Here is a 22876-nt window from a genome sequence, read left to right on the forward strand (position 1 = left end):
AAAAATGAAAATTTATTGCCTTGAGAGAAAAATTTTGTTTTTTGTTTCTTTAACTAGAGCTAATATGTCATTTTTATAAAAAAAATTTTAACGTCATTTTTGAATTCAGCAGGTGGAAATATATAAAAAATAACTAATTTTGATTCCAAAACAAAATCACTGTTGGGCAGTGTTATTTTATTGTATTTTTAAATGTGTTTTAAAAAAATCATTAGTTGCTTTTTTTGATTTTGATAAAAATAGAAAAAGAAAACAAGAAATATTTTGATATTTTCTTTTTTATAACAGTTCTTTATAAAAATGTGTGGAGTTTCAAAAAACATTTCATCATATAATTTACATAATTAAACTCATATACTTATATACATTCAAACCTTTTATTTTAACAATCATCTTCGCACGTAAACTGCTTAAATCACTAAGGAGCAAGAGTTTTTACTCAAGGAACCGAAAGTTTTAGCGTGGTTCATATACTAATTCACAAATAAAGTAAGTTGTGGGTTAATTACATATATATTGTTTTTACTTTGTCGGTAATTTGCACGTATAAGAAATTTGCGTGAAAGACTCTTCATCGTAAGGTACTTGATACACTTTTTTCAAACTTACGACACACCTGACATTATTAAATGCTTTTTGTGAGTGTTCTTTACAGTATTCAGACACTTTTTCTTTTGACTCTTTACTAGATGCAATACCAGAATACTCAATTTCTTGTATTTCAATTTCTCCAGAACATTCAAGCACAATATCATTGTTTCCCTTAGCATGCCCTGTTTAATGCAAATAATATATATATATATATATATATATATATATATATATATATATATATATATATATATATATATATATATATATATATATATATATATATATATATATATATATAATACATATATATATATATATACAAAAAATAAATTTTGTTACAATTAATATATTAAAAGTATAAAAGTTTTTTATTGTCTGTTTTTATTTGGCGCAAAAGTAAATTTTTTTTTTATTCATTTAATAAAGCAAAAAAATAAACAAAAAATATCTGTCATCAAAATAATTTCCTTATTTATCTATGATCTTGTGCCATTTCATAGTGAGCTGATTTCATGTCGACATGAAATCAGCTCACTATGAAATGGCACAAGATCAATGTAAGATTTCATGTCGACATGTCAACATTTATAGTTTGCTTTGATTCCAGAAATTCCAATTCATTATACCTTTGAAACATCACCAAATACATAGTGTTTCCTATTTTCTATGAATAACGGGATTAGACTAGGCAGCTGCTGATTGGCATGGACTCAACCACTGTTTTTTGTTTTATAGGCTTTTTATAATAAACCTACTTTTCATTACCGGTTACAATTTTCCACAAAAAGTCCACTTTTTGTACTTTTTCAGATGAGAAATAAAGGTGTTCATACGCTGTATTTTTTGATTTTGGGACAAGTCATATGGAACTCATTTATCGACCTTTTAAACCTTTCCATGTAAACTTCTTAAAAGAATTTTATGATTAATTCTTATTTGTTCAGCTAATTTTCTTGTCGATTGCCGTGGATTTTTCTCAATCAATAATTCTAACTTGTCCGTCTCTAAATTCTGATGCCTTCTGGATTGTTGCTGGTCCTCAAGATCTAAGTTTCAAGTACAAAACCAAGTAAGCAAATTTGGTCAAATCAAGTCGTAAACAGAACAAAGTGCCTCTATTGCCTTCGTTGCATTTTTACCATGCGAAAACTAGTTAAGATTGTAATTTCTAAAATGTAGCTTTTTAAAGCCTTTTAAATTACCAATCATATATAAAAACACAATATTTTAATTTATAATTTTTAATGTATAAAAACATTGACTTTTCAAGTATTATATTGTCTCCATTTTCTTACGAATGTATATAAAAATTTAAATTTTCAAATATGAAAACTTACTTTTGCACCAAATATTTCTATACATTAACGTTTTTGTAAGAGAAAATTTAGTGATAATACAAATGCGTAAACATACCTATATAAATTGTTGGCTCTGAAGGCATGTGCCCTAAAAAACAACAATTTCACGACTCAAAATCTTTAAACGAAAAATTTAAGAAATAAAAATCATAAGTTTGTCTTATGGGTTCCATAAAATATTTTAAAAATAAAAATGCTCGAATTCGTACTTTGTACTAACTATTGTTTATTTAAATAAAGCAGGCAGATTGGAGCTATTGGTGAACTGGTAAGGTAGATCGGAGCTACATGAGCAATTATAACAGGTCTCTTGTCAAGTTTACTTTAATAATAAATCTTGAATAAAAATTGCTGTTAACAATAAGACTTCAACTTTTTAACTGTTAGCAATGAGCTTCTAACTTTTTTTAACATTTTTTTATATTTTCTATATATTTTAATGACGTAAGATTTAAATAAAGTTATTTCAAAATGAAGAAAAAAATTTAAATAGTAAAAAATTACATAAAAAAATGACTTTACTCAATTAACTCTAATTTTGTGGACCTTTTTAATAATTGCTAATTACAAAATATGTATTTTAATAATTGATTTATATAATTAGTTTCAAAATATTTATTTGACAAAGTTGTTTATTCATGTTTGATAATGAAGTTATTTATCATTATTATTTTTTTAAAGCATTTGCTCAACTTATCTCAACTATACAAGATGATAAGGTCATAAACAGAACTTTATGGCTTAACAAAAAAAAAAATGCTAACCATTATCCTAAGTCCAATAAATAAATGAATGGGTAAAATATCAACAATTAAGTGATGGCAAAACATTTTTTTTTGGGAACTTTCATTTTACAACTAAAGATAGATTAATTGTTTTAAATTATTTAAATATTTCTAATATAGAGATCGCGGCAGGTTTTTTTACATTTAAAAAAGATAACTTTTGGATAGTGATATAAACTTTAAACTTGGGTATGCTTATGTTAATATCAAATGACCAAGGAAAAAAAGCTCTATAGAATTTGTAAAAGCTTTTGAAACATATGACCTATAGAAATTCTATAGAAATTCTACAAAATTTCTATAGAATCTCTGTTAATTTCCACAGGAATTTCTATAGAACTTTTTTTCTACTTTTTTTCTGTTGAAAAAAATGTTTTATAGCAATTTTTATAGAAATTAATAGACATTCTAAAGAAATTCTAATTTGAATTTTTATTAAAAGATTCGAAACTGAGAAATACTGCAAATGCTACTTGCAAAAAAGTTAATCAAGTCTCATTAGACAGATAAGGGATGTTTGCCCAACAAAGTCTTGATATGTCTGAGCTGTATAATGCCGGATCAATCAATATATCTGCAAAAACGCACTAGAATCACTAGTTTGATTCTACAATTAGGCAATTGTATGGCAGAACAAAACAATGTTTTATCAAAATGGGCCTTAGTACACGCAGTACATAATAAAATACAATGGTTCAGTAAAAAAAAACGATTAAACTGTTGCTTTGGTGCCTTAGAGCATTAGATCTTAATTCTATTGGTCATGGTTCAATTGCTATCAAGCTCAATCAGCGGAACATTTATCTTATTAATTTTAATTGTAAACTGAAAAAAAAACTAAAAAAAACAAACTCATTAACTTATTTTACTAGATTATATTTAATTGAAAAAGAAACAGAAAGGCTTTGTAACTAATTGGGTGAAAATAATGCCTCAAATGAACTATGCATGTTGGAGACATATTATGAAACCTCTAACTATGGGTAATGCCTTCATATCTCAGTAATAAAACAAACAATTTTTTAATCAGTAATCATTACTTAAAACTGGCCTACTGAAACTTTTAAATAGTTTTTGCATGTTTTGCTGCACCTATCCTTATTTGAATTGGTGGAACAGTTAATTTAATAACAAAGTAAGCATTTAGCGAGCAAATAAATTAAGAAAACGCAAACAAAAAATTTTTATTTTATAAAATTTAAGTTAATCAAAAATTAATCTAGTTGGAAAAAATTTTTTAGTTTAAAAATTTAGTTTAATGTTGATTAGAAATATATTTACTTCGAAAAAACGTATAAACTATGACTCACCCTTTGAAAATGATCCGTTGGTAGTATCAAAGAAATTTACCATCTTTTGAAGAACGCGGCGATCATCTAAACTTAAACTGATTAGTTAAATTGTTTATGAAAATTCATTCGTAAAAACCAACACGTCTGTTTACAATTATATCAGCATTCTACTATAACAGACTTTGCAGTAGGAGCTGTTTTTTTTTTCATGTGGTTTTTATTTTTATGATTATTTAAGGTATTCCAAGATCTAATAATATCCGCTAAAGCATATAAGTAGTGCGAGGATCAAACCACGAATTTTATGACCATAAAGTACGTAGGCCAAAAATTTTGAAATTTGACCCTCTCCGCCATGTGTACTTTTAAGTCCCCACTCCCCTTAAAAAGTACGTACGTATTTCAAATACCCCCCCTTCCCAACTTTTTTTTTCTATAAAAAGTTTATTGGAAAAGAAAAAGGTGGAGGAGGTACCTTAAATACTTTATACGACCCCAAAACCCTTTGTTTTCGGCACAGGATCCCAATTTATAAAACGTCTTCAAATATATATACAAATATTAATTTCAATGAAATTAAATTCCATGTCGGTAAGAGTGTGCTTAGCCGAGAGGTTAATGTTATGAAAATTTGGAAGATTTTGAGACCCTAAAAACAAGTTGTTGTTGTTTTTTTTTTTGGGGGGGGGGGGAGGAGGGGCATCCAACCCATTAGCCACGGCACTGCTAAAACCTGTTTTTTGCTGACTCAAAATATATTAAAATAGGTTGCCTGAAATACGCCTTACTCAGCGTCAGTATATAAAAGGTGGAATGTGTGAAAGGGCGCCCACAGGATTTTTTGATGTTCCAGATAGGACACTTTCACAAATTGTGCAAACTTCAAACTTAAGTATGTTTATACCTGTGCCAAATGAGGAAGCCTTACTAAAAATGGTATGATGGAGGCCTGTGAACAAAAAGCCCTAAAACGCTAGCCCACCCCCAAGCGGCAGGGGAAAGCGTTAGAAGGCATTTTTGTTCCCAGGCTTCCGCCTTCCCAATTTTTTACAAGGCCTCCACATTTGGCATAGGTAAAATACTTAAATTTGGAGTTTGCACAATGTGTGAAAATGCCCTATCTGGAACATTAAAAAATCCTGCGGGCGCTCATGCATGTGTGTGCATAGAGGGAAACTATACCCTCTACGCTTTTTGAAGACCTACCCCTCCCCTTATGAGTGTACGTACTTTATGGACAACCCCTAATATGTATTTCCATAGCCTACACTTTACACGGCCGGATATTTTGCTTTTCGAAGCGAAAAATTAGAAGGATACCTTTCGTACTTTATTAAAGGTCTTATAAAATTGTTTATTTAAATATTCATAATATGTTTATTACATGTGCTGTAGTTTACTGTAAAACTGGATATAAAAGAGAGTGAATCAACTTAATTTTATTCCTGAAAAGCATCCAATTTTTGGATTTCCAGAAAATAATCCTTACTTATTTAAACAGTGGGGGCGCTACTACAGTTTTCCCCCTCCCCCCTTTTTTTATTGCTGATTATGATAGAAAATTTTATGCTGATTAAGAATCGTATAAAAAATAGATTTGAAAATCAACATAAAGTGCTCTAATTCACTGTTGAGGTTTAAAAAATTACACTAAAAAACGCTAATTTGCCATTTTTTTCATTCTCTAATTAAAATCCTTTTCAAAGACGAATTCAAGAATGTCTGGTTTCTATCAAAAAATGCTGAACGGATCATTTTCTAATTTATCTCTGACCTAAACCCTAACCCTGTCCCAAATCATGTACGATTAATCGCACCAATCCCTATTTGTCAGTCGATGCATGTGCATTTAAAAATATATAAAATTTATTCATAAAAACATTTAATTTTAATCTAATTATAATATAATTTTGACGACAATAAAAACCGGGTTGCGTAATTGAAAAAAGATTTTCTAAACGATTGATTTAAAAATGTAAACTTTGATGTTTAACGTTTTTAAAAAATCGTCGCATGAGAATTATAGGGTTCTACCTGCATTTTTTTATGTTAAAAGAATTTATCAATTAAAGTTTAAATTAATAATTAATAATAAAAACAAACAACTTTAAAAATATTATGAATAATAATATATTTTTAATAATGAAGCCATAATAACATAAACGACTTGTAATTTATAACTATAAAGAATAACAGCATTAAAACATTTTAAAGTTAAATATCGAAAGTTAAGTTCTCACAGCATAAAAAAATGCAGATAGAACCCTATAATTATCATGCGACGAAATGGCGAATGTTTGCGTTCTTTAGTGTAATTTTTTAAACTTCAACAGCAAATTAGAGCACTTTCTGTTGATTTTCAGACCTATGTTTTTATACGATTAATTAGCATAAAATTCTCTATCATAATCAGCAGTAAAAAAAAAAAAAAGGGGGGGGGGGGGAGAAAATGCAGAACCTTATCAAATTTTTAACAGTTATGAATCAAGTTTTGTAACTGTGCATAAACATGTTCAAATTGCACCAGAAAAAGAAAAACATTTTGTATTTTTGGTAACGGAATAAAATTCCAGACACTGAGTTTAATGATTACAAAAGATCTAATAAAATCGTACATAAATCTGAAAGGTCTCTGCAAAAATAGAGAAAGAGAGTCAGTGTACAAAATGCGGACTGTTATTCATTTCAAAATAATAGTAAAGCAATATCTGGTTTATATATGACTGATGGCAGTGTGTTTGATTCGTATAATAAGTTGTAAAAAATATTTTATTGTAAAAAAAATTTATTAAGCTTATATTAAAGATCTGGTTTGTGTATCTTAATTAATTCTTAAAATTAATCTCATTATATCCTACAATATGGGGCAAAATGAGACTAGATAGATATAGTCATCAAATGATCTCTAGAGACCTAATTATGCCGTTTTGCATCTCATATTTTGTAGGATTATATTAGGATGTTAGAAAATTTAAAAATATCAAGCTCTCTTTTAAAAACTTGTTACATGGGATATATTAGATACACTAGTGCTTAAGTACCTTATTTTTCCTCTTACTACCCTACTTTACATACTGAGAGTGACGGAATAAGGGTCACAGGCTAGGAGATAAAGCAGATAATCACAGAATATATAAAGACTTTACGTGTTATTTTTCAATTATGCATGGTTGTTAAATGCAGTTAACTATTCCCAGGAGAAAGGCGCATCATTTTTCCTTATTATTATTAGATATTTCCCTTGGTTCGTCACTGCATATTTATTATGCAGTGAAGAATCAAGGGAAAATTTTAGTAAGTAATTACTGCATTACTAATATTTACAAGTTAATACCTTGACAGGAATCGACATAAACTTTAATGAATGGAATGAAACCAACCACGACCCCCATCATAAACATTGCTACGCAAATCAATGTCATTCCAACTTTAGAACGATGTAAGTATTGGCAGCACGAAGTGAAACCCTATAAACTTATTATTTTAAAAAATTCGTACATGAAAATTATTTTGAAGAAAAATAAATTTTTTAATGTATTATTAGGCAGCTTTGATACCTTTCTACTTCTGTAATCACAAGTACTGCTGTTGTCCAGAAGGTTTACATTTTCAAACTTTTGTTCAAAAGTAGGAATATAGCTTGGGGATTTAACATATCGAATTTTTTTTCCGTTTCTAACTTGTCTGCTCTGTGTCTAAAATATAAAAACAAGAGTTGAAAGTTTTGCTTATGATAATTGCTAGAATGTTTTATTTATGCCGCTATTGTTTAAATGTAATTGTCAGGTGTGTTCCAGATATTTGCTTTATTTGGTTAGATATCAGACGAAGATACGGCAACTATCTAGTATCCGGTTGGTTGAAAAAACAATCCACTATTTAAACAAATGAAAGCGGAACTATAATGTTAACTACGTGCAATGTAATGAGGATAAAAAAACGCAGAACGTAAATGTTTTTACAAGTTAATAAAATTTTCACAGTCAACATGTCACAGTCTCATTTTGTTCGACAAATTTATTTTCTCAAATTATTTAACTCAAACCTTTATTAATTTTTGAGTTTAATATAAGATTTTTATCTCAAAATGATAACAATAGTAAACTTCAGAGATATCTTATGTATTTCTTTTCTAAATGAACAATGAAGTTAATCTAACATTTAAGAAACAAACATCCGTACATACGTGTCAGGTGTGACAGGGGTACAAATGTGACAGGAGTGTTGCTTTGAAATTCTATTTCAAGTTAGTATCACACATTAAAATCTTTGTGATCATTACAAAAACATATGTTGATCATCGAGAACATTTCTGATATATACATAAGAACTAACATTAGTAACCATTAGTAACCATTTCTATAAGAAACAATCAATATGGGTAATACTAACTTTTTTTACTTACTACAGCAATAGTCTTTTGGGTAATTACTGTACCACATATAACACTGACATGATTTTATCCATTTTATATTTTATTTATCTTAGGAAATTAAATTTCGTGTGCTATCAAGTGGCTTTTTTTCAAAATTCACAGACAATCAGTTTATCATAACTTTAGCACAAAAAATAGTTTGTCTATGAATTTTTGCTCATGCAAAAAGTTTGTCTTTTAACTTTACTTGAGGTTCTATAAAAAGATGGCGATGACTTTTTGTCATTCTCATCTTTTTCAAGTCCTTGTCTGTTTAATTCAAAATTTATTTTTTATAAAAACAACGACATCTTGCGAAGCTGAAAAAGCATAATTTTAAATTAAATAAAGAAAAAAAGTTATGTAAATTAGTGATTTTTTTAATTGGCAAAAATAACTGAGTACCCTTGATATCAAAAGGATCTAAGTGACATTTATAAAAATTGATTTAGAGGCATGAGTATGTTGTGAAAACAATATTTTATTTCGTGATGAAGACATTAAAGTAGTTACTTTCAAAGGCACTTCCATCTGGTGCCCCCTTACTACCTAATATTGCGTAGTTCAAGCCTGCTTACCTGCATCCTCACGTAGATTTTTTGTTTTACGCTAGACACTCAAAAAATTTTTCAAATTGAGTAAAATTAAGGTATATAACCATGGCATGTTCAGCTTTTAGCCACATTATTTACAAGTTGTCAGTTGGTAACTAAATTCTGGGATTTTTTTGTCGAAGTAGTTTTTTTTATTTTATTTTATTTATTTTTATATATATTCGTCATTATTAATATAAGTTTGTACAACATTTTACCGTGAAATATATGACTGGAGTAAGTAGAAGACAATAGTCTTATCATCTTGCCCCATTTTTGTCGTTGACAAAATATAACAAAATATAAACCAAATACAAATATAATAAAATATTTATAATACATATAATTTTTTTTTTTTTTAAATTTTTTTATTTAGTTAGTTCTATAAATATAGTTAGTAGTTCTATAAACCATTTTTTGACTTCAGCATGATGACAGTTGTTTGATATTTAAAGTTTTATTTTTGGTCAAAAATAGGACCATTATTTTGCATGTATATTTGCCCGCAATTCTATTAACATTTTTTTACGCAATGATCTCAATTAGGTAAAGATCTCACTGAGATTATTGCGTAAAAAATATTGTTAAAAGATTTCTGTTTAAACTACCAGCTGGTTGTCTATAAATAGACTGTCTATAAATAGACTGTCTATAAATAGACTGTCTATAAATAGACTGTTTATAAATAGACTGTCTATAAATAGACTGTCTATAATTAACTATAATATTTTGGTCATTCTGTTATTTATTATAACGAATCACGACTCACAGTCTATTTTATAAATAAACAAACTGTGAGACTATTTTAGAATGTAAACGGTTCATAGATATAATTTACAAAACGACAAAAAAGATTATAGTAAATTCAATTTACAGAAAACTTGCTGGTATTTTAAAAGAAGATAATAAAATCTATCCTTTATGTAATATTTAAAAAATTTAAACGACCAGTGGATCATAGACGTAATATCAACAAAATAAATTTTCATCAAAAAAATAAACACTTTTCATGATGTGTAATACAAGTAAATAATACTATCAAATAAGAAACATTTCAAAAGTGCTCAACAAATAAGTTTTAAATATAGTGTTGGTCCACCTTTGGCTAATTAACTTGCACTATAATGGCTTTGTATGATGCTACCAATCCGCGATGGTAGTCTAGATAGTGATAGTTTTTTTTTAATTCCAAAAATCTCAGAAAGGTCGTCAAACCTTGAGAAAAACTTGTTTACGAGTTTCTCGAAACTTATCATTTGTTTCTTAAAATTTCTTGTAAACCGGAATTTTTTACGATAAACGCCGGCCCTCAACTTATGTGATGCCTTCGTGTGCATAGTAAAGCGAACGCATTTCTAACAATTCTTATCAAATGTTGATATTTCAGCAAAGTTGAAAGTGCTTTAAAAAATGTTGATAAAATAAATTTTAATAAAGCCACAAGGCTTCGAATTCTTTTAATTAGTTTGTGAAAACTGTTGCAGTGCGATACATAAATTTGTTGTTAGTATTATTATTATTATTATTATTATTATTATTATTATTATTATAAATATTTACTATTACAAACATGTATTATTATTAAATTTTGTTGTATTTTTTTATTTAGTCAGAAAACATTCAAAAGAAAATAAATTTATTATGCTAAGTAAATAGACACTCAAATAGTTGCAAAAGTCAGGAGGCAGAAATCTAATTAAACAAGTAACGTCAAAACAAACAAAAACTAAAAAGTAACAATAAAACTCAGTCGAAGGACAAAAAAAAAATTTGAAAAAAAAGAAAGACAAAGGACAAAGTAAAGTAATAAATTGTAGAAAAATGAGTTGGGAAAGAGAGTTGGGAAAGAGAGTTGGGAAAGAGAACCAATCAAACTAATATTAGTACAATAATTTTTTTTTTCATTTATGTGTTCAACAATGTATGGTCGAGGGGGCTACTCCAGTTGAGCAGGCCACTAGTGTTTTTAGAACTTTATTTTGGTCCCATAACTTCAAAGCACAAATCTATCAAGACCGCTGCGCCTAGAAACAGGTTACTACAGTAACAAAATGATAATAAAAATTTTAAATAGTCCAATAATAATCAATATATTATAACATTATTACAATATATTATAACATTATTACAATATATTATAACATTATTACAATATATTATAACATTATCACAATAAAAAGGGGCAAAAAACAATAAATTAAGGAAAGGAAAAAAAAAGAAAAAAAGATATAATACACAACAATAAAATAAAAGATTATTTATAATTATTATAAAAAAGGTTATTCATAATTATTATTAAGAAACGTTGATTGAAAAAATAGAGACAAATGATGAAATATACGTTAATAAAAGAAATAGGGGGAAAAAACGTATTTAAAATAGGAATTCTCATAAATATAATTGTTATTTATCTTTTAAAAATAGTTATGTAAAATATCTATAACACTATTCACTATTCAATAAAAACCTATTTAATAATATTTAACAATAGGGTTATGATGCGCGCCACAATGATTAGCGCCACAACTTCATTTCACAGATTTCACTGCGGAAAATACAAATAAAAACTCAAAATTATATATATATAAAAAAAAACTTATTTAGGTTTCCCTTTACCGCCACATGAAGTAAAACATGAACAAACAAAACAAAAATAAATGTTTAATGATATATTATATTAAGAGAAACTTTGCTGACCGCTAGCAGTAAAAAAATCTTAAAAAACGTATAAATCTTTGTAAACGCTTGCGTTGGGATGCATTCAACTTTATAAAAATTTTTATTAAGATTTGATTTCATGAAAAACAAATTTAAAAGTGAAATAAATTTTTTTAAAAGACCTTTTCTTCTTGATATTTATTACTTTATACTACGCTAATTTGCTGATTCTGTATGCAATAATTTATCGAACCTATACACCCTAATTTACCGAATTCGTACGCAGTAATTTATCCAATCCATATCCTATAATTTTGCTAATTTATATGCATTAATTTATTGTTACGAAAAAAAAAAAAAAAAAAAGAAAGATATTTAAAAATTTTAAATTGTGAAGAAAGTTATTAGTTTTTATAAATGATGTATTTTTATAAAAAGTGTTGGGCTCTCAACAAAATGAGTGAATTTATAAATGTTTACGTTTAAATTTTTAAACGGTCAGCAGCGTTAGAGTTGGTATATAAAAGCGTTAAATAATGCAGTGAATTTATGAGTGATGGGTAAAATTGTGCTTTTATAAAAAAATTACACAAGTTTAACAACTATTTTAAAAGAAAATTGTTTTCAATATTTTAATGAAACGACGCATTATTCTAAATTTTATAGTTTTATAAAAAATAAAAAATAAAATATAAGAAAATATTGGCGATGGAGCTAAACGATGCGTTGAAGTTAAATTGTTATAGAGTATTTTTAATGATAAATCTTGACCACGCTCTACCGTCCCATATATAATTATCTATTAAATTTATTTATTAAAATGAATATTTTCCAAACCTGATCATGAAAATTTTCAGTGGATTGCTTCTGAAAGCTTGACATCCTACCTTGCCATTGAGAGATTATTTTATCTATAAGCTGTTTGGAACATGTGTATATATATATATATATATATATATATATATATATATATATATATATATATATATATATATTTATATATATATATAAAAAATAATATATATATATATATATATATATATATATATATATATATATATATATATATATATATATATATATATATATACACACACAGGGTGCGGAAAAAAGTTCCCGTACAAAAGTATAATTTTAAAAAAATATCTGTATGGTGTTTTCTTTCAATATATAGTGTGTTTTTAATATTCTTTTGTACTTCTTCGTATTCTTTTAGTATTTTTTAGTATTATTTTGTTTTAAATTAAAGTGTAATTTGTTTCTCGTCTTGTACAGGAACTTTTGCTGTTTTTGCTGTTTATATTTTTGTACGGGAACTTTTTCCGCACCCTGTATATTTATACAATTTACAAAATCTGCGTGCAGTAATCTATCGAATCTATATACCCTAATTTATTGAATCTGAATCCGTTAATTTATCAAATCTAATATCCACTAATACTATTAAATCGTATGCACCCACACATTAACAAACATTACAAAGACCATAACATAATATATGTAAATATAGAAAGTTTAGGCGAATTGTACAAAGTTTTCCATTTTGTCTCAATTTCATACATAACAGAAAGCTTAATCAGTGTTGAAAACAGTTTTCTCTTTTCTATGACTGTTTTTGTTTTTTAATTAAAGATTAATTTTATTTTTGATTATGTTAAATCTCATATTTCCTTCCACTTATAATATATTTTTCTTGCTTGCTTTTATTTAAAAATATGGCAGGTGCGTTTTATCCCAATTAAATAAATTAATGATTTACTTCTTAACCAAACGATCAAGCAAAAATGAATCATTTTTTATTGATCGACCGTCGTTTTTTTAACATTAAAAAGTAAGTGTGACGTCTGAAACAAGTGTGAACCTTTAATAATTGACGCGCTTAAAAAGTAAAAAAACTATTGTAAAAAATGTTTTGAAATTCTTCTTCTTGTTATGTCTTGATTATGATAATTTATGATAAAGTCTTTTCTAAACTATTTTGTTTATTAAACAGTTTATTCTTTTCTATATTTATCTTATTTTCTATATTTCCTCTAAAAAAAAATCATCAAACTTAAAAAGATATATTACCTAACGCAAAATAGAGCATTTATATGCAAAAAATGTTTGCATAAATATGTTTAAATTTTGAAGTAAGTTGCTGAGCCGCATATGAAGCAGTTTTGATGTTTTATGTATTGAAGTGAGCATGTAGGCCAAAAAATAAAAAATATTTTAAGATATCAAATGACGGTTAAAGACATCAAAGTCAGAGTTTATAACAATTTAAAACAGCGTTATGCCTTTAATAATTTGATTATAAATAATTTTTTTTTTTTAGTTTCTTGCATTAATCCAACAACAAAGTTGTGATCCGTTTGTTTGATCTTATATTTTATATGCGTTAGTAACGGCTCTTAAAAGTTTGCGTTTATCGCAAACTTCAAACATTATTAATGGATAATTTAGCAAATAGTCTATTGTCACTTTAATTTCACGACATTTTTAAATTCAAAACTGTTTCCGCTTTATTGTAAAAGACAAAGGGACATACTACTCTAACTGAAGTAGAATCCTTTCTATAATGCACTATTAGATACAAGATTTCATTTCAAGAAATTCATTCAAGGACTTATTTGAGGGGAGGGGTGTTAGATGGGATTAAAATTTAAAAGTTACAATTTGTATAAAATGTAAAATGCGTAATTTGATGACAACAAAAATCTTTGACAAAATAAAATCCATTTTATTAATACAAATTAATCATTACAACCAATCAAATTACAGTATGAGTAATTACAACCAATCATATTACAATATGAATTCAAGTTTTCTAGACTTTTTTGTAGCAAACCTGTTTATAATTTCAGAAACATTTAAGTTAATATCTCTGAGGATATTGAGTAGAACTAACCCCACCAATCTTTCTTCAGTCATAGTTGCTTGCAGCCAGGTCAATCTTTTTGCTCAAGCATTATATATTGGCAGGATAACTAAAATTTAAAGACATTTTTTTATTGAGGGAAATATATCTCAATCCCAATCTCCGTGTGAAGATATTTTTGATGAAATTTTTTTGAACTTTTTATTGTTGATAACCACAACTCATCTTAAGTTTGTAATTTAAAGAATCAAAAATCTTTTGAATCATCCTTGAGTTTTTGTATAAATTTGGGTTCATATGGAATTTTTGTAATTATGATGGATGGAACAAATTGAGTTCATAACAATTTAGATTATCTTAATTAAAACGAAAAAAATTTTTTGATCTTATTTTCGAATATAGGTTTACTGTAATTCTACAGTAGTCTTGCTCACATCAATATTTTACCTGTTTTTGAGTCGTGGTAAAGACATGTCGATGTTTAGTTTTTATTCGGAAGTAGCTCGTTTCTCGTTTAAAATTTTTAATATGTTCTAAATACAATCAACAGCATACATTTTTTCTATAAATTTTGTTTGCAAAATTTCACATATATTAATATCTAGAGTTAATACATCACACAAAGAGAAACAATAATATTTGTTGACATTATGTCATGTTTTTAATTTTCCGTTTTTGAGGGCGTTTCTTGATCTCTCCATTCGGATATTGTATTTAATAAATCTAAAATATTTATAAAACTTGGTTTGAGGAGTAGCACAGATTTGTGTTTCTCAACCCATCTTGTTTCACAAAGACATTTAATTTAGTCCTGGATTTTTATTTTTAAAAATTAAAATTTAATTTATTAACATTTTGTAATTCTATTTGCACAATCATTAACGAATGCAATACTAAATCTCTTGGAAGTTAATTCTGAACAAAGGAATTATAGAACAAATCTATATAAAAGGTGTAGCGCTAAACTAAAGAATTAAATTAACAAAAACAAACAATAAACAGTTTAATGCTAAATATACTATATAATGGTTTTTCATTCAAAATACTTTTGAGGGACCCGAGAATTGACTCAGCCTAGGGGCCCTGAGAATGTAAGTCTGGTCCTGTGTAACGCAAGATGACACTTAATGGAAGAATACTCTTTCTAAGGCGGTTTTAATACGTATGTTAAAGCAAATTATACAGTTATTTTTCACTGTTTTAACCTTTTGTGAATCTGACAATCCTTTTAGAAGTAATATTTTATAATTGAGACCAATCAGTTCTACGTTAAAAAAACTACTAGCCGTCGAGTTGGATCATTGTTCAAAGTAGTTAAGTGTTACTCCTAGCATTAATAAATCATTTAAGGCAAATTATTCTGAATTTTTGCTAGATGAGACATTGACAATTCCAAACATGTCTTAAATGCAACAGGCTTATAGGTTGTTAAATGATGTTTGCAAGAAGAATTTTCCGTTTTTTGGAAAAGTCATTCTTTTTAGTAAAGACTTTAGACAAATCCTTCCTATTTTGAAAAGGAACCAGCCGAAGTTTTAAAAGCATTTTTTTTTTTTAGTTTAACGTAGTATAAATATTGTTTTTACTATGTTCGTATATAGTTAAAGTAAAATAAAAAATAAAAGTATATGCCGACAAAATAAAGTTAAAGTACAGAGGGGCTCAAAGAAGATAAGGGTAGTATTACGTTCTCTCAATCTTTTCATGGAGCCTCTTTGTAGAAGTTTTAATAATATATCGTAATTGAAAAAAGCTTGCTTTAGAAAAGATAACAATAAGAAAGTTATTACAAAATAACAAAAATAAATTAAATGAAAAAAAAAAAAAAAAAAACTTTTTTTATGATCAAATCTTGAAATTTTTGTTTTTGTTTGAAACTTAAATGAATTCATGGATTTCACCATAGATTTACACTCCTTTTGACAATAATTCCACAATTTGAGCCCTTGATAAGATATTTCTGAGGCAACTTGTAGTTGTTGTTTCCATTTGATCTTAGATTACAAATTTCATTTAGACTTATTTCAAACTTGTAGTTGAAATCTTTTGGTAAGAAGGTTGTTGTAGTATCATATATATTTTGATCATATGTCAAGTCTCAAAATATATTAATTTGAGACTTGACATATGATCAAAATCGATAGGGAAGACCGGGGCTATTTGCCTCCGTTTTTACTCTTTGAGCTCTGTAGCCCAAATGGCAAAATTTTTTGTAAATATTAAAGTGCAGTCTTAAGGAGCATGAATTTAGGTAACACTTTTAACTTGCATTTATTATAAAAAAATTTCTTGGGGCCCTTCTGGAACCTCAAAAAAAAAAAAAAGTTTGCCAACTTACCTTACTCCGAGTAAGTTGGTGCAAACTATCAAAATGATTAATAATGTACTGTTAAGTGCAAAATTTATAGACATTTTTTTACTATTTATTTTGGCAACAGTTTTAAACCAAAATATAACATTTAATATACCATTTAGCTGGTACCATATATTAGTACGTATAACAGCCAAAACTGAACTAACTTTTTTTTCTTTTTTTTTGTAAAAATAAATTTTTTCAATACTGTTAAAAATTAAAAAAAAAAAAAAATTAATTTTATAAAAATATGTATTTTTTTCCATAGTAAATGCTTTGAGCTGACTGAAAATTTTGCCAACATACTCCAAAAGCCTTTTTTTCAATAAACAGTCTATAGATCTTAAAACACAGCAACTATTGAAAAAAGTCTGACTGGAAATAATGAACCAATTGTGATTGGAATTTTTATAATAATTTTTTTTTTCATTTTACTGACTAATTTCTTTGTAAAGTTAAAAGAAAGCGATGTTCCAAAAGTTACGTTTTTGTCCAAAAAATACATAAATCCTAATATCTCCCATGCGCATGCGCGAATCCTAATAATACTATAGTGAGTGATGAAATGGTCAATTAGGAAGGTTCTGTGTCGTTTATGTCACTTTCTGATGAAAAGTTTTGAAGATAAACGCAGTTTGTCAACTTACCCCTGCTGCCAACTAGCCCCGGTCTTCCCTACATTACACCAATAGTTTTGGTAACTTTTGACTGTATATAAATTATATGGGGAAGCCAGGATAAATTGACAAGAATAATAATTTTATTCTAGCTTTTTTGATTACTGTTTGATTTAAGTAAAGTTCACGCAACTTAAGAGGAGTGCTTAATTCTTTTTTTTTTTTTTTTTTTTTTTTTTTTCGGAATAGAGTACAACTCATTTTCTCAACATTTAGTGAGAGTTTGTTTGCTCTAAACCAAACATTTACTTTAATTTCATATTCATATCTGTATATAGATTTTTGATACCATTATAGGTAAAAAAAATTTATTCTTTTAAATTTCAATTTACCTCCGCAAGACCATGAAGACCACTAGAGTCGAGGAGGCTACTTTTAGTTGTGAATACAACCCTCTCTCAACTCTATAACTCCAAAACACAAACCTTGACGAACAATGCCGCTGAGCGGAGAAACAAGTTGAGATACAAGTTAAAAAACAAAAAAAAGCTGTAGTTTTTTTCAATTTCTGTAATTTTATTTTTTAGAAATTCATTATATAGTTTTTGCTTTTTTTTTTGAGCATTTCAATAGCGATTTATTCATCAACGGCTTATCAAACGCTTTTGCCTTAATTTTTATACCCTCTTTTCGGCTGGTTTCGTTAGTACTCCAATAAAGTACTTAAGAAGGTGTTAAAAGCTTCATTAATATCTTAATATTTATATTCATTTCTCCTTGTTTCTTCTTATAATGTGCATGTTAGCTCATTAGTATTACTCGAGTTTAGGTTACGGTTTTCAAATTAATAACATTTGGTTAACTACCTGACGCAGTTTTTAAATAACTTACTTTAAAGTAGATAGGAAAGTGATAACTAATATATTCCTAAAATACTCGGGTTTAAAATGTTTAGATTTTTAATCGTTTAAATCTTGTTAAAACCTGTTTTAATATATTTTAAATAGCATGTTTAATGTTGTTGTGGAAAGTTATGGAACATTCTATGACGGCTATGTGATTTTCGTTTAATAGTTTTTTTATTATTATTTTTGTTATGTCTAACTGGTTTTTTGCACTAGATTTTGTGAATTATTGTATTGTGTTAAATCTATGTGAACATGTGTAAAAAGATGATTTATTTGTATTTATTGAGAAAATGTATTATTTGTATTTATATGCAAAGAGTTTTTATTTATGTAAAAAGAAGAGTTTTATTTAGTTATTAGGAATTAGTTTGTTTACGAGAAAAAAGGGTTTTTAATTTCTAGTTATGTTGAAAGCGAGAAAACTACATCATCTGGTACTTTTAATTTTAATGTCGTCGGAATTACTTTTCTAAAAACCGTTTTCCCTCAGAAATTGTACTTTAAATGAGTCAAATGTGTTTTGTTCATTAAAATAACTCCCAAAAATGGAAAAAAGTATATTGTTTGTAAAAAATAATTATTTCATACACCTAATATTAATGTTACTAAAACAACAGAGAGCACTACACAATGTAATTCTTCAGGCCCTAGACAAACTATGATCTTATGATGAAACTGCTTTGCAACTTCAATACTAAGGTGTCCAGAATGAGGAAGAGTCAGGGAAAAGTCAGACTTCAATCAACCTGAGGAGGCCAAGGAGCTCTTAATGTGCTAATATATGGCATCACCTAGTTCTTATTTATAAAAAAAATGTGTTAATGAAGTTCAATTTTATTTAACGTTACATGTTTATATTCACAATATCAAAGAAATTAAGTACATAAAGTAAAATTAAAATAAAGAAAATACCGTCTTGACACACATACATAATGACACCTAAAATGACTACATGCGCAATCATAACCTCTCCTGGAGACCAAACATGCCCAGATTTGAATTCCCCAACCTCAATTACCTATATTTAGACATAAAAATGTCCCATCTAATTGAAAAATTATAGAGACATCCCAGTAACATCCTTGACCACCTCTAAAATGACCATTTAAATAATCATGACCACTCTTAAAGACCAAGTATATCCAGATTTGAATTTCCTGACCATAATTACCTTTATTTAGATATACAACATATCCCATCTAATTTAAAAACCATGACCAACCTTGACAACCCCAAAATGATCACTTAAGTGGTTGTGACCATTCATTAAGACCAAATATATCCAGATTTAAATTCTCTGACCACAGTTACCTATATTTAAATATACAATATGTCCAATCTAACTTTAAAACCATCAAGACATCCCATGACCGCCCTTGACAACCACTAAAATGATGACCTGTGTGGGTCATGACCACTCCAAACTCAAAATTTTTTGGCCCCAAAAACCCTTATAAACATGTATCGTATGTCTATAATTAACCCATAAATAGTTTTGCCACATTTAGACAATTCTGGCCCACTGTGCGTCGTTTCTAATTGCAGTTGCTGAATTTTTGTAACACGTGTGAGTTGATTAATAATTTGAGTGGTTAATAATTGATAAGATATTGAATTTAAAAAGTAAATAATAGAAAAATTTTCTTTTAAGAAATTTTTGATAAGACAGAACATCAAGGTTAATGTCACCAATAATGTATAGGCTTTTATTTTCTTTACTAATTTTTATAATAGTTTTTTTAATACAATTTTCGAATGGTTTCATTTTACCATTCGGCGGACGATAAACACATTCATACTAATATATTTTCATATTTGTTGTTAATAATTTCAATGAAAGGTTTTTCATTGTTAGTATTTGAGAAACATTAATAAATATATTTATAGGAAACCTAAACCCATAGCCTCCACCTTTTTTCCGCTGGCTCTTGATTAACTAGCTAATTCAAAAGATGGCAAACTATAATTAGAATTTAACTCATACCAACTCATACCAACAGAACTTATCATGCTAATATCTGTATCATGCTAATGTCGTAAGAGCTAAGACATCGAACGTATAATTTTAAATGCTTATAAGTTCATTCAACTTATCAATATTTTGCTGCATGCTTTTTATGTTTACGTGTTATACAGAAAAAGAACTATAATTTGAATAAAATATAGTGTGCTAATTAAGTTGATTTAAGTTTCTTTAAAAATACTTAAATTTTCATTATATAAGCTATTAATAATATCCTTCCAAAAAAGGTTAAAGTTCAAATTTTGAGAATCTTTATTGATTAAAGTATTCATTCACATTTTTGAAAATAAACAAATAAGATTATAAAAAGAATTTCAATTTATAACTCTAAAAATATAAAAATAAATTTGAATCAAACCGATCAAACCGGTTTGGTTCAAATCAAACCGGTTTGGTTCAAATTTTTTTTTATATCTTTAGAGTTTTTAATTTAAATTTTGAGCGTTGTTGGAGTTCCTTTTTTTTAAATTCATGTACAACGAGTTTGTTTGTATTGTGGTTTATCCTCCTCCACCTAATTACAATATAAAGGCCACATACCAAAAAAGAGCTTCATACACCGCTTCGCAGACCAAGAGTAAGTGGTTTTAAGAAGAATGAAGGATAATAGAGAGAAAGTCAGAAGAAGAAGAGAAAGATAGCATAGTGAAAGTGGACAGATATTGAATTAGATGTTAGAATGTGCAATTTATGTTCGATATCAAGTTCACTTGATAGGAACTCTCGTTACGTATAAAGTTTTGCATATATTACGTAACATGTAACATGTAAAATACAACAAGTATTACAACGAGTGTACAACGAGTTTGTTGTATACCACTTTCGCTCAGTATCCGTTTTGCTTATGAATTTTGGCTTAAGTATGGAGTTCTTTTCGAATTTTCCTTGTGGTTTTGCTGTTAATATAAATATTGTTACCTGTAAGTCAAAAAAAAGCTTTATCCAATACTATTTTTGATGTCCTCAAAGTCATGTAGTATGAGTGCAATTGTTCGTGCACGCTTATTGTTAGCAAACCCAACCTCAAAGCGCGCGTCCAATTTTAATGTCCTATTCTTGCCCAAGATTTTCATCAAAAAATATTCAACTTTTTATTTTGTAAATTTCTTTTTTGTCACTTGTTTCGTTAGACCGTCAATTCGTAAATTACTGCTTCGATTCCAGTCCCTTATGTCAACGTTTTTTAACTTTAACTCATTATCTGACGGAATTTTTCTTGTATTTTTTTAAATTATAAATAATTCATAACTTACCTGCTTTACTTTTTCTTTTTGCGTCTTTATTTTTTCAACACACAGGTCACCAACAAATTTTTTTATTTCTTGAAGTTCAATACTTAAGCCGTTCATATTTTGTTGCAGAGCTTCAAATTTTAGATTAAATTGTTAAAAAATTGTTGTTTTTTTGAACTTTGAGAAGTTCCCTCATCATTACAATAGAAATATATTCAACTGATTGGCTCTTTTTAACTAATTTATTATTTAAATGTATAGTCAATAAGATAAATTTATTGATATACAATTTCTTAAATTTTATCCACGCAAGAAAAGCCAGTCCACTTCACTTCAGAGATTTGAGAACGAATTTATCATCATATATATATATATATATATATATATATATATATATATATATATATATATATATATATATATATATATATATATATATATATATATATATATATATACACGATTATAGATTATATATATATACATTTTTTTTTTTTTTTTTTTTTCTAATAATAAATTTACACATCGTTACCTTACAACTACATGATGTAATATAATGCAGCGTAAAAAATATAACATAATATTACCACGTATATCATAATATCATAATAAAAAGTGGTTTAACAAGTATCATAATAAAAAGTGGTTTAACAAGTATAACTAAGTATAACGTAAACTATTAGTGTTTCTTATTATAAAAACTATCAGTATTTTTTAAAAATTAAAGAATAAAAAAAAGAAAAGACAATTTTTTTGTTACTTCAGATATATACATGTTGTTGTAAAGGAAAACTCGTAGAAGTCTATGAAGACTTATCCTCGAGTACCTCTTTAAATGGTTAAATAAAGTCTATTTCATATTTATATATAGTCAAAACAGCTTAAACAGTATTCAGTCAGTGATACACATAAATGTTTTAGTATAAACTTTGTTGTTAAGTTTAATACATGTCAATGTAATTGTTGATATTAAGTATGAGGTGTTTTTATTTATTTTTGGATATTATTTTGTTATATAGGTACGGAGCCCAGTAGGAAATAGAAAACCGTGAGACTTTGTTGTTTTTTTAGATTGTGTGAAGTTGCCTGTTGCTCTTGGTATATATCTATTAGAGTTAACTTGACAGAAGTTATCTGAAAAATGCGATCAGACTAGTCCAAGTTTGTATTTAAGCACGAATAGTAC

General features: G+C 27.4%; 1 protein-coding gene across 2 annotated transcripts; it reads right to left on the reverse strand.

Annotated features, from left to right (window-relative positions):
• Nucleotides 1-270: 270 nt before the first annotated feature.
• LOC100209497 (uncharacterized) lies at nt 271-21835 on the reverse strand. 2 transcript variants are annotated; one of them, XM_065807438.1, is made up of 6 exons: nt 21712-21835; nt 7587-7724; nt 7364-7496; nt 4048-4113; nt 2008-2040; nt 271-773 (listed from the first exon to the last, which is right to left on the reverse strand). In XM_065807438.1, the coding sequence occupies exons 1-6, from the start codon at nt 21805-21807 to the stop codon at nt 523-525; spliced, it is 717 nt and encodes a 238-aa protein (XP_065663510.1). In that variant the 5' UTR covers nt 21808-21835; the 3' UTR covers nt 271-522. The 2 variants fall into 2 exon arrangements, with proteins under 2 accessions (XP_065663510.1, XP_065663511.1); XM_065807439.1 differs by lacking the exon at nt 21712-21835 and adding an exon at nt 12532-12613.
• Between the last annotated feature and the right edge of the window lie 1041 nt (nt 21836-22876).

This window comes from Hydra vulgaris, chromosome 10 (assembly GCF_038396675.1).
Source record: "Hydra vulgaris chromosome 10, alternate assembly HydraT2T_AEP".
In the NCBI taxonomy this organism is placed as follows: domain Eukaryota; kingdom Metazoa; phylum Cnidaria; class Hydrozoa; order Anthoathecata; family Hydridae; genus Hydra; species Hydra vulgaris.